The 12741-nt window shown below is 35.4% G+C and overlaps 1 protein-coding gene across 2 annotated transcripts; it reads left to right on the top strand.

Moving 5' to 3' along the window:
* The first annotated feature begins 1010 nt into the window (after nucleotides 1-1010).
* On the top strand, nucleotides 1011-12527 carry LOC128999894 (esterase E4-like). Of its 2 annotated transcripts, none has more exons than XM_054426650.1 (11): nucleotides 1011-1199; nucleotides 3108-3267; nucleotides 4651-4797; nucleotides 6132-6282; nucleotides 6821-7006; nucleotides 7764-7957; nucleotides 8837-9002; nucleotides 10486-10649; nucleotides 11076-11217; nucleotides 11685-11826; nucleotides 12032-12527. In XM_054426650.1, the coding sequence occupies exons 1-11, from the start codon at nucleotides 1111-1113 to the stop codon at nucleotides 12336-12338; spliced, it is 1848 nt and encodes a 615-aa protein (XP_054282625.1). In that variant the 5' UTR covers nucleotides 1011-1110; the 3' UTR covers nucleotides 12339-12527. The 2 variants fall into 2 exon arrangements, with proteins under 2 accessions (XP_054282625.1, XP_054282626.1); XM_054426651.1 differs by having other exon boundaries at nucleotides 1124-1199; nucleotides 3105-3267.
* Nucleotides 12528-12741: the final 214 nt, after the last annotated feature.

Raw genomic sequence — 12741 nt, 5'->3', positions numbered from 1 at the left:
TCGGGATCAGTTTTCTAAGGGTTTAATGGGATAACGTACAGAGTTCCATAGGCGGCATGTGTTTACTAAAAAAGATTTAAACAGTCGTACTGTGATGTGGAATGCGCGCCGCAACATGGGATGAGCCAGAGCAAGTATTCCTTGCGCCTCTTTCACTTGAAGATTTTAATTTGTTGGCTAGACAATTTGGAGTTTCAAGATTGATGGTGAATGAGTGATTGTTCAAGGTAAAATGTGGTTCGGATTCCACTATAAACTGTAGGTCCCTTAGTTGCCATTAGCTGTATGGACTATTAATTAACAGCTGCGGTAGGTTAATTATTCAGCTAGGCCACTTTTCATTTTACAATGAGCGCGTTCTGGGAACATGCACCGGTGCACCGGTGTTGCCCCGGTGCAAAAAATGTGTCGTTCTGGGAGACCGGTGAGTTAACCTAGCAGACAGCTATTTCCTCTTTTTCCTCCACCGGTGCATGATTTATGCACCGGAGAAATTGTACGGTGCATAATACACCGGCGGGCTCTGATTGGTCTGTTTCTTGGACCACAGCATGCAGCTACGGCAAGATGGCGGGTCCATCGAATAATGTTCATCAGTTTTATAGGTTATGTTGCGTAATGAGTGAATAATTTATTCTATGAGGGGGTTAAATTACTTATTAAGTGAATAATTTTCAAATAATTTATTCTGTGAGGACAAGTTTGTTTGGTTTAAATATTATAAAGTAAATAATAGGTGAATGTGTAAATTATAATCCGAAGTGTACCGTAAACCGGTGAATAACCGTTCTGGGATACCAAGACTCTTGCCCCGGGACGGTACCGGTGAGTAAGTCACCGGTTAATCTGCACCGGTGCACCGGTACATGTTCCCAGAACGCGCCCAATTATAAATGCATAAGAGGAAGCTGTTAAAGATAGCAAAAAGGTTCAAATACAAAATATTAAGATCTTTTAACAAAAATTCTGTTGCCCTACCAATTTTAGGTTTTTATTTAAAAATCTAATTCCATAATCATTTTTGGATATTGAATACCGACATCCCAAATTCTGTTGGATATAATTATCTTAAAACCTTTTAACCCCTTTTCTAATCTCTATCTAAGGTCAATGGCGTTTCCTAAAACACTCAGTTCTCAAGAAATGAACCAACTTAGAGGATTAATTTTAACCCTTTGTTGGTTTATTTTCTCTTTAAGGTTTGTACTATATTATTATATTATAGTCTCATTTTTTGTAATTAAATCAATTCAGTATTATCCATTCTATCACTGTATTTATTCTGTATACTGTCTTCCTTGAATATTTTTTGAACTCTGTTGTTTAATTTTGTTCAGTTGTTTGAAATATAACCTAGTTTGTAGATAAAATGATAAATTGATGGTAATCACTACATTAGGAGAGGCATTGTAGAAAAAGTTTTTCAATTATTTGAGAAGTAATATTAACATATTGATTTCCATACTATCATAAAAATACTTGAGCTAAATTGTCTTTTATCTGACATATAAAAAAAAACGGAATGATTTACCTACCTCGTTCAGGTTACAATTGTCACTAAAAGTAACCTAGGCTTTTTAACTGCTTTTAGACTATTTAAAATCTATTTTCATTAACTGTTTTGTCTCAATGTTTACACTTGTCTCTGTGGTAAACATCTCTCAATTAATTGTAAAAATCGGTTTAGTAGGATGGCCGGAAAAGGCAAGTACAAAGAATATCCTTATTGTATTAAGCAGTTAGAAGATTTTGATTTGACTTCACTTTGATTAAAACAAATTAAGCAAGCATGAATAGTATATTTCGTACCTAGGGCCGAAAATGAGGTTTTGCCGGCTCGAGATAGTTTTTCGGATGGAGAGCTGTAAAACCATTTCGGTCTGCGTTACGAACGCTATTTTTCAAACCACTACACCCTATTAACACTCAACACTATCCACCACAATCACACTAATAGTCAACACAAGTACAACTTTAAGGTTATGTGAAGAAATAATTTGAGGAATCAGTAAAAAATAATGATAAATAGTTGTTTGGCAGCGGTGACAATGAAACACAAGTCTTTTACAATGCTATGGATACTGATTGTGTATTTATATGCATTATTGTTTTAAGAAAGTTATCGGGCAGCTGATTTTCGGTCCTAAGGATGTAAAAACCTGCTCATTGCTCGGTCCCCAAATGACGATGACAGCTGGCATGGACAGCAATTAATTCGTAGCTTTCGGCCTCCAATAAACGTTTGTAAAACGGCTAAAAACATCGTAGTGTGGTGGAAATCATGTTCATTGATGGCCTGGACATACGTGACTTGCATATACAGGCCTTTTCTCTACTCTTCCCCTTTAAACATCACAAGGCTAGTAGGTGAAAAAGGTCGCTATCAAGATAGTGGCTAGATATAGTAACAGCAACACATACGAAGGTGCCTCTCCAATCCAAATAAATGTTGATTGTTCAATCGTGATAAGATAAAAAACATTAGCTTATAAATATATGGAACTGAAACCACCTGTACATGATCACTAGGACTTTTAGAAAGTGGTCTTGACTAAAAAAGCTAAAAAAAAACATTTCTATCGTCTCACAATCATCTTTCATTCATATTTGGATTGGAATATGTCTTAGTTCAGGCCCACTTTTATAAACGGACAGACTGGGCATATGCCCAGGGGCGCCAAAGGTTTGGGGGCGCCCACCGGGTGCCCCTCAACCACTGCCTGCCCGCTCTAGGATAAAATGGGGGCACTGCTTTTGGGTAAGAGTGTTCCATGAAATAAAAGTGATACAACTTAAGTCATTTATGACTGAATTAATGTCTATCCGTACTCTTCATTCAAAACTTTACAGACCTAACTGTCAGCTGATGTGATGTCTCTGAAGAGGGTGGGAGGATCATATCTCTTCATTGTCTGATAATTAGTCCCCTCCTTGATAATTGGGCTTTAAAAAGATGGTCGACCCAACAACCAGCTGATCTTAGTTAGCAAATCTGTCATTTAATTCATTCATCACTCATCCTTCACTCATCTTCAGTTTAAAATAAGTAGCCTGGTGTGTCAGCTTGGCAGCTATCAATCCAATCTAATCTTAAATGTTTCCAGTAGACTGGCAAGGGCAGACTGCACTTCCCAAGATGTTCCTAGAGTCCCTCTCACTACAGGATGTGTGGAAGGAATTGTCAAAACAACAGTCTTGGGTCGCAAATACTACAGCTTCCAGGGAATACCATACGCTGCCCCTCCAACTGGAAAACTCAGGTTTAAGGTTAGAGTGAATTAATCATGACAATTTATTCTGTATTCTGTGATGATGCTAGTAGTCATTGTATTAATACATGGAAGATCTTAGTAGTAAAATAATAATAAAAATATTCATCATGGAATGGTTTAGTGTAAGTCAAGTGAAGAAAGATTCAACCACAGACTTTGAGATCCCAGGTAGACATCCCATAATTTTTGTTAATGTTTGCCTTTGTGTTAAAAAGAGTCACTTTTAGCTTGTCCTGGTGATGAGCTAAAGAATTGCTCTATTACAACCACCAGCTAATGTAGGAACATATTACAAAATATTTATGTTATGAGGAACATTTTCAACACTCACTCACTATAGTTTTAATACATAACAAGAGGTTCTACCCACGAATTCACGGGTGAACAGAAGCCACCATTAAATTAATTTAATCAACTTTGACTTTATATTTCATTTAAAGGGCCCAAGTTCGATAAATTGTCATCTGAAAGGATGTTAAAAGCAGTGGAACCTTCATACCTTACGTCCTAAGGTGGCCGAGGTTGTACCTGAACTCGCAGCTCTCTTTCACGGCGTCTTTAATAATTTACTTTTCAATGAAATTGCGACCTGTTAAAGATCGGTGACAACCACTTGGAACGAACAACATATATGGTGTGTTAATCTCAAATTCATCGTGTTTTGAACACCTTTAATCACTCACTTGTATAAAACCGCTAGAAATAGCTTCACTGTCCATTCCCCACACTTCTTTTAAGAACATAAAAGTAAATAATAAAATAAGTAAACAAAAATGTAAACAAATAAACTATTTGTCAATTGCATTGGCCAGCTGTTGTTTACTAAATTAATCGAATAATAATTTCCAAAACATGCAAGGCGATCTTGTAATTTTTTTACATCACACAAACCAAGCCCAATAAAAAAACACGATGAAAACCACCCACTGAATAGTATATTTTATAGTGTAACTGTAAGTATACTGTGCAATTTAGTACTGTATATGGTTCTGTAATAATTTAATATAGTGCAGAATATTAATATGATCAATCAATGAAGTACTATACTTTTCTTTTGGTGGTTTTTATTGTGCTTTCCCGGCTTGGGCTGGATTTGTGTGCGGTACTATTCTTGTAATGTTTTAAATATACCTTACCACCGAAGGACAGGATCGGATTCAAGATTCCAAAACGTTGTGAAAACATTGTTATTTACTTATCGGAGATAGAAAATGTTTGCAATATTGTGTCCTAAGATAACAGAAACTCACCATTCCCCGAAATTAGCTTCTAACTTAAATATTCATACACAGTATTAAATATTCATATATTCATAATAAATTAAACTAAATCGAGTATGAATATGTTTAGCATGTATGTTTAATTTGTGCATTTTCAGGCTCCTCAGCCAACCATACCATGGTCGGGGGTGTTGAAGGCTTCTAAGGAACCTCCTGCCTGTCTTCAACCTTGGCGGAAAAACCCTTACCCCATCACCTTCAGTGAAGACTGCCTTTATCTGAATGTATTTACACCTTATTTAAAGGTAAAGTACAAGCATTTGGTCAGAGATTTCTAGTGCTAAAAATTGTTACTTTATGTTAAATCTTTGCAAACATTTCTGGGTAGCTGTCAGCTGACTGGTTTATTGTGCTTGCAAAAACAACAAAAAAGTTGCCAGTATTTCTAACAATTTCAATCTGTTGCCTTGATCATTTGGTTATGATAAACACTACTGAGAAATATATCAAATCTTAAAAAATGCCACTGGCTTAGAAGCACACAAACACACATAATAACATTAGCAGAGTGAAATAAATGCTAACATATCTCTTGACGATTCATTACAGTTTTATGGCGTGTCATAACATGGTTTCTTAGGCTCTTATTAGACAAGGTAGCCAAGTTGCGCAACCAGCCGGGCAGCCAGTCGCCTGTCTGGCTGCCTAGCGTAGCAACCAGTAGAGCAGCCAGTAGAGCAGCCACAAAATTACCAACTAGGCCAGTCTCTTTGTTGACAGTGGAACAGTGTTGGTGGAACAGTTCTGTTGGGGAGAGACGCTGTCAGAATGCGAAATGAATATTTGCTTCTTCTGCTACTCATGAAAAAGAGAAGACGAAGGAAGAGGAGAATACATAAAATACATCCTATTCTTTCACCAAGAACAGAAAAAGGATTATATTACACCCTTTTTGACGAACTTTGCGCAGATGATAATGAGATGAACGCACTTCCACGAGTGAACTGGTGTGTTTCCACTACTACTGATGTGTGGCAGCGGGCGACTGGCTGCCCAGTGTAATAAGATCCGTAAGCTACACAGGAGCGCGACCAGACCGAGCAGCCAGTGGTTGCCTGTGCGGTCGCCGGGCTCGGCAACCAGCCGGCAGCCAAACAGTGGCTGCGCAACTGGCTGCCCTCGTGTAATAAGCTCCATAAGAACCAATGCCCAGTGACTGGCTGGCCGACTGGCTGCCCGGCTGGCTGCGCAACTTGGCTGCCTCGTCTAATAAGGGTCTTAGTAAGGCGAGAGGAATGTGTTTACAATGTCACAATAAACATAAACAGTGTCCAATTGACAATTCAAGCTGTAACAATAAATAAAAACAGCTGAACTATTTGCACTGACTGTTAGGCTCCTGTACAGTGTATCCATAGCTAAACTCGTAAATGCGCCACTAACGCATGGCCATAGCACGACAACCCAGTCCAGTGGTAAGACTGAAAAACAGCTAATAAAGCTCCCTTGCTCTTCGGTTTTCAACCGTACAGCAAAAACTGTATAATGTGAAAGGAGCACCCAGTAAACATTGCTACAAACTTAGAATTATTCTTGCCCGATCAAATTTGTAACGTTTAAGATTCTTTTCTGATTTCAGCCTCCAAATGGTAAGCTACTGCCAGTGATAGTTTGGATTCATGGTGGGAAGTTTTATCAAAGTTCTGGTTCAACATATAAATATGGTCCTGATTTCCTCTTGATGAAAGATGTGATCCTAGTTAACATCAACTACCGATTGGGTATTTTTGGTGAGTAATAAAAAGTTTTTTGGTTAACATTAATGTCATAGCTGCACAATGTTTTAAAGGTAGATATTCTTTTATTATTTCCTTCTATCTTTATTTTCAGGGGCTCTTTAAATATTAGTGCGGTTTTCAATAAAATTATGCTGTATATATATACCTAAAGAAATGAGCAATGCTGTAGGTATTTTTATTTCTTAAGAGCACCATTTTTATATTAAGAAACCATTTTGTCATTAAGAATGCATTTATTTTTACATAAATTTAAACTCCATATTTTCTAGACTTGTAAAAAAATTGTATCAACTGTGTTGGTTTAAAATTGCTAAATTGTCTATTTGTATCAAGAATTAATACCTCACATCAATATTTCAAAGCGTTAGATAAGATTTCCCCTGAAAAATGAAATCTATATTGTGTTTGCATAAAATTGATAAAAATCAGTATATGGCTTCACAACTTTACTCTACTGATCAAATTAAACATGAGTAAATGGTAAATAAACAAGCAAACAAACAAAAATAATCTGTAATCTACTTTACAGGTTTTTTGAACCTGAACAGTTCGGAAGCTCAAGGCAATGCATCGTTGAAAGACAGGATTGCTGCGTTGAGGTGGGTCCAGCGAGAGATCAGTAAATTCGGAGGAGATCCCACAAAAGTGACCATAGTGGGGGGAAGTTCTGGAGGTAGCGATGTGATGTATTTGTACATCTCACCTCTCGCTAAAGGTTCGTACAGTATACCTGTCTCCAATAGTGTCCTAAATGTCAGAAAACCACCTGTCGTATTTCTTGGTAATGTCCACATGCTAATTAATTAACATATGTTCTTTATTTTTATTATTGTTTATGTTTTGATTCAGTTTGTCTTGAGTTGTGATGAAGATAGTTTCATGACATTACAATATTAGTTTGATAAAAGAGTTGTGTTACTTTAAGTAGAGTTATCAACAGTGTTATTATAAAAAGGGACAGAAAACATTACTTTTTGAAAAAAGGCTAGACTTTCCATCGATGTGGTAGTCTATTTTTGCCAACACACTCACAGAGTGTAGGTATGGTAAAAACTTTATTTTCTCCTTTAGTTTTTGTTATTGAGTTGTTGATTTGACTTGAAAGATGGTTTTACTAAGTTGCCCTCTCATTTTAGTTTGGTTAAAATGTTACTATAAATATAATAAAATCTGTTATTTAGTACATCAGCACACTTGGTTCAACGACATTCATTTTAATACTTAACTGGCTACAATTTTACATAAAAATGGAATGTCTAGCTCTATCCGTAGTTAATGTATCTAATCAACAACAAAACACTTTTCTTGTTTGGGTTTTACAATACTTGTCAGCTGTTCCACAGGAAGTGTTTGACAGGCATCTCGTCCAAACATGTAACACCTTGACTGTTACCGCTTGGAACTGCTGACAGGATGTTGAACCCATAGTCAGTATTGCAGTTCCGGAGCTGTTACAATGCAGTTGGTTACAGGTTTGTTCCATAGAGCCATCACCCAGAGTGGTTCTGCCCTAGGCTACGTCTGTTTCCTCCCCTCCACTTTAACCTTTGCCCTAAAAGTGGCCGACTCCCTTGGATGTCCGACCCACGACCCCCAGGAGGTCGTAGACTGTCTCCGGGGCATACATGGGCCAGTGCTAGCGGAGCAGCAGGCAGTGGTCGGAGGAGTATGTTTTGTTTACAGCTTTAATTAGGTAGTCAATAATTTTTGTGTTGGTATTTGTAGTTGTATATGTTGGACCTGTCGAAACACTTTTTTGTACACTCTGGATTAACCAATCTGAACCAAGGTCGGATAACCGATGATTTATAGTTACAGCTCTGCTGTAGAAGACTTTAGTAGTAAGCTGAACAAAGCTTTATATATAGCCTAAAAACAAAGAAAGCATTTTGGATTACTAAATAATCTTTATTGTTTGATGGATTTGTTAAGTTAGCAAATTTTCTACCACTCAGTTTTTCCTTCATATTCAGAAGATTGTCAACTAACATCATAAATCAAATTACACTGTTTATTATTGGTAATACCTATAGTATTGTACTATATGTTGTGTGAATATGTAAGTTATATGTACTTTCAGCATTGTGAAGAGCTAGAACGTATCCTATACTATAAAATCATTACAGCACGCCTGTTTATTTAAAAAAAATCTTTTAAAATGTCTGAAACTATAAACCTAACAAGGTAAGATCTGACTGTCACAATCTAAATTGGATTGAAATATGAAAAGTCATCAGAATGAAATACATAGCCTAACACAAATCTATAAACTCCTTAAGGGAGGAAAACCTTTCAAATTCTGTTCCAAACAAACTAAAAAATCATTATTTGGTTTTTAGGCGAGTTTGAGTGTGTTTCAGAACAGCTTGGAGGCATCAGACTAATAATTATATTTAGGTATATGTCGAGTTTTAGTTAATTTAATGTAGATACAGTAAAGTTGTATTGAGTTTTAGTTAGGGAGTAGGATGGAAAATATAGGTAATCATCAAAAGTTAAACACTTTACATGACCGAATTTACTATTGTTTTCTTTTTCTGTTTAGTCTAAGGGATTAGCGATGCCTTTTGTGCCTTCGATCGAAACAGATTTAGGAGAAGAAGTGTTCCTTCCAGATTCTCCTCAGAATCTTATATCTCAGAGTGGTGGGGTCCCTTACATGATGGGTTTCAACAACGCAGAGGGACTAATGTATGTAAATGACTTAACAGGTAAATTTATAAATTCTGAGTTTAATAAGCGTATGCGTGCTGTTCTGTTTTGCCGGATGATATTTAGTATAAATGATTATTGTGTTTTAGCAAATCAAGGGATTAAGCTATTACCGTAGATCCAATGGTAAAACCTGTATCCGGGACCAATTAAGTTTTTTGTTTTGATGTCCCCATAGGCCAAAAACATCATCCATTCAAATTCATAATCATATTATAAAATAACCAAATTACAAATATATATTAAAATTTATATATATATATATTATATATATATTATATATATATTATATATATATATTATATATATATATATATATATTATATATATATTTCATATATTATATGAAAGTTTAGTATGAAAACTCAGCAAAAAACATCAGATTTTGATGAAATTTGGTTCAAACATTTAACTTTCCTTAACTCATTCGAACGAGTTGGTGAACCAGAACGGGAACGGGGGCTTATGAGGTAAAAAATAGGTTTTCTCATTTTTGTTCCTCAGAACTTATAATTTGAACTATTGGTGAGTCAGTGGCTACAGACTTCAGGCCCAAAGCAGTGACGTTGTGGCTTCTGCCACTACTTTTTATCAGTACAGTTCACCCTTGTATTATACCGGCTCACCCCTTGCTTTGCTGGATATGTTCCACTCACGGGCCTTTGTGTCCCATGTTGACGGGGAAATGAAAGATAAAAGAGGTCGCCATAACCTCTTTCTTTGGTCACTATAAAACACTATGTGAGGATGTTATTAAAGTTATTTTGGCTTTCCAAATTTTATTTTAGTGTTTTAAAAAAGTATGTTTTATTGTCCGTTTACTTTTTGATAGTAAATAATAGTGTCTATATACAGTGTATTAATAATGATAGTGCACTGTTTTTTTTTGTTTGTACTTTTGTTTGTGTTTTTACGCCAGTGGCAATTTTTGCGTTTGAAAGGGAACGGTCCAAACCCTGGCCTTGTTACTATCTAACATCGACCTTTTTGTAGGATAGCATCATTAATTCATAGCCTAATTACAAATGTAAAATAACTGTACTGTATTTTTATAGATTGTTTCCTGATTATTCAGTTTGAAATTATTAGTGGTTGAAAGAATGAATTTATGTGAAAATTGAATTTCAAAGGTAAAAACTAATTCAAACATTAATAGTTACAGTCGGGACCGCGTAAGTTTGCAGTTGAGGGAGGAGCCTATTTACCACATGGTTTTGAATGAACCAATGAGAACCGTGCGGTGTTGCCAAATCTAATATACCAGCTGATTTGAAAATATTTTTTTGTATTTTAATTAGTGTTGTCAACAGGCGATGTGGCAACGTCGTACTAGCCTTGTCTTGCGATTGGCTGCCACCAACTGCAAACTTACGTGGTCCCGACTTTAGGTATGTAGTATTATAAGCTAGTTTATGTTATTGCTGACACTTTTAAGGTAATTAATTTCATAGAAACATTTCTATTATTGATACATTGTTACAGACAATGAGCTTAAGAATATTAAGCAAGCAATCGTCTCATACTTGCCGGAACACATGCTCCAGAACTCAAGCAATGCAACAATAAGTGAGATGGCCACACAAATTGGGGACTGCTACTTTGGACAAAATATTTCAATATATGCAGCACTAAATGGATTCGTAGAGGTGAATATTCAGTCCGTGAAACTAAATTTACATGAAACTATTTTTTACCAATAATGTAAAGTTTAGTATCTAATTAAATCTATCAGAATTCATTTTCCTAACTGCTGGATATTGATTTATATGTCTTCATTACACAAGGTGATTTTTAATAGCACGACAATCTCTCAGGATATGATTCTATAACTAAAATAGGCTAAGAAAAAAGTTCATAGAAATATACGTAGGTCTGGAAACACTTCATTGTTATTGTTATCTGAAAATTTGCCTCAGAATTTGGTAAGTTACTTTTGGTCAAATGAAGGCTTATAGAATTGTTGGTACAGTACGTACAATGACAGCTTAGATTCAGTTTAAGACTCTTGTAACCATTCTTTCAATTATTTGCAACCTGTAAGCCTGTTTTAATAAAATAGTAATATTTTTCAGTTTGCTACGGACAGAACATTCGCCTTTAGCATCCTCAAATCTGCCGAGGCACTGAGTGAAAAAGCACCTGTTTATCTGTACTACTTTACATTTGAAGGAGACTTTCAGGCAACTCATTCGTACAAATCTATCAAGTTGTCAGGTAATGTATTAGCTGAATAGGTATTAGTGGCCATAATCTTTTTACTTTCTCCCCTTATAGTACTAGTACATTTATAATTTTAACTCTTATGTACACCTACTACATGTCTTGCTTAAAATGATTTTGAATAAATAGGAGAGATCTTTACTTGTGATGACTGATGGTGTCAATACTGATTATACTAATGAATGTCGAATACATAGTCCAGATCATAACTCATAAATTGCATTTTCATGTACATGGATCTTAACTTGTACTGTCGGTACACTCGAAGGTCTTCACTAAGGAGGATAACACATCTAGGGTAGGAAAAGTAACCAAATTTTATCTTGGCCACCAAAAGGCTCTCATAACAAATGTTTGAGTCTCTGTTAATCAAAATATCTCCCTCTATAATGGTAGAATGATGAGTTTACTCCAATAAAGCCAATATAGTTTTATTTCTTACTATATTTTTTTTACTTCAGGTGTCGGTCACGGGGACGAACTGGGATATATATTCTACAGAAATTACACTATAGCAAACCACAACAATTTCTCCTCCTACCCAAGATCGATGGAGATGATGGAAAAAGTAGTAAACTTATGGACCAATTTTGCCATTCATGGGTGAGTGAATACTGTGTTTGATCAATTCTATGCATTTTGTAGATTCGTGCATAGTTTTCGAGCATGATTTAGAACAAAAAGGTTGTGCCGAAGAAGCCCTTAAAGTTCCTGTGTTATTCTTATGGAAATACAATCTTTGCCATTTGTTTATATAATAATTATAGGACTATAGTTAATAATAACAGTTAACTAATTTTATTTATAGGAATCCAACTCCTCTGCAAGAAGACTCAAGTGACACAAAATGGGATCCAGTCACACCATCTATTAACAATCATCTAATCATTGACGAAAAGCTGGAAATGGTTCACGTCTCTTTACTTAAAGAAAGAGAAACCTTGTGGGAAAATCTTTACTTACTTCTTTTCAACCAAGAGTCACCCCAAAGGAAAAAAGGAGGCCATTTCTTTGTCACCACAATTGTCGGTTTGATTTTACTGTTCAGTGTTATCCTTGCTATTACATATTACATTCAATACTGGCGAGAGAGAAACTTATACTTTGATTTTTGAAAATTTGAAATCATATTTGTAAAAATTTTGTCAGAGAAATGGACAATTCAGCAAAATATTCTAAAACAGTGTGTTTGGTCATAGTTGAATATAAAAAAATATGAATTTCCAATGGAAATATCAGACTTACCTAGCTAACAAGCACATGTTTTTTTTCTATCACAACATTTATGCAAGTAAAAAATTATAAAAATGGCTAGATGACAATTTCACGCTAAATTATGTTAAAAATACCTTTAACTTATATATTCAGCTTCTCAATTACTTTCCCTTCTTACAAAATTATAAAAAAAATCAACGAGTAATAACTATTTTGGTAAAATTTTGAACTGTTACAATTTGTGTGTTATTTATATGTAAATACAAATTTACCATACCATACTTAGTTTCATTCCTCATGAAA

The sequence above is a fragment of the Macrosteles quadrilineatus genome, unplaced genomic scaffold, assembly GCF_028750875.1.
Source record: "Macrosteles quadrilineatus isolate MER2022 unplaced genomic scaffold, UCM_ALF_1.0 Scaffold_8__2_contigs__length_117827958, whole genome shotgun sequence".
Taxonomy (NCBI): domain Eukaryota; kingdom Metazoa; phylum Arthropoda; class Insecta; order Hemiptera; family Cicadellidae; genus Macrosteles; species Macrosteles quadrilineatus.
Note: the sequence above shows the minus strand (reverse complement) of the source record. Positions and strands in the feature narration are given on the sequence as shown.

Bases quoted from the DNA above. Each gene is read 5' to 3' on its own strand.
- LOC128999894 (XM_054426650.1), top strand. From the start codon at position 1,111: ATGGCGTTTCCTAAAACACTCAGTTCTCAAGAAATGAACCAACTTAGA. The intron at 3,268-4,650 runs GTTAGAGTGAAT...GTGCATTTTCAG, and splicing joins CTGGAAAACTCAGGTTTAAG to GCTCCTCAGCCAACCATACC. The intron at 7,007-7,763 runs GTTCGTACAGTA...AGTTGGTTACAG, and splicing joins CATCTCACCTCTCGCTAAAG to GTTTGTTCCATAGAGCCATC.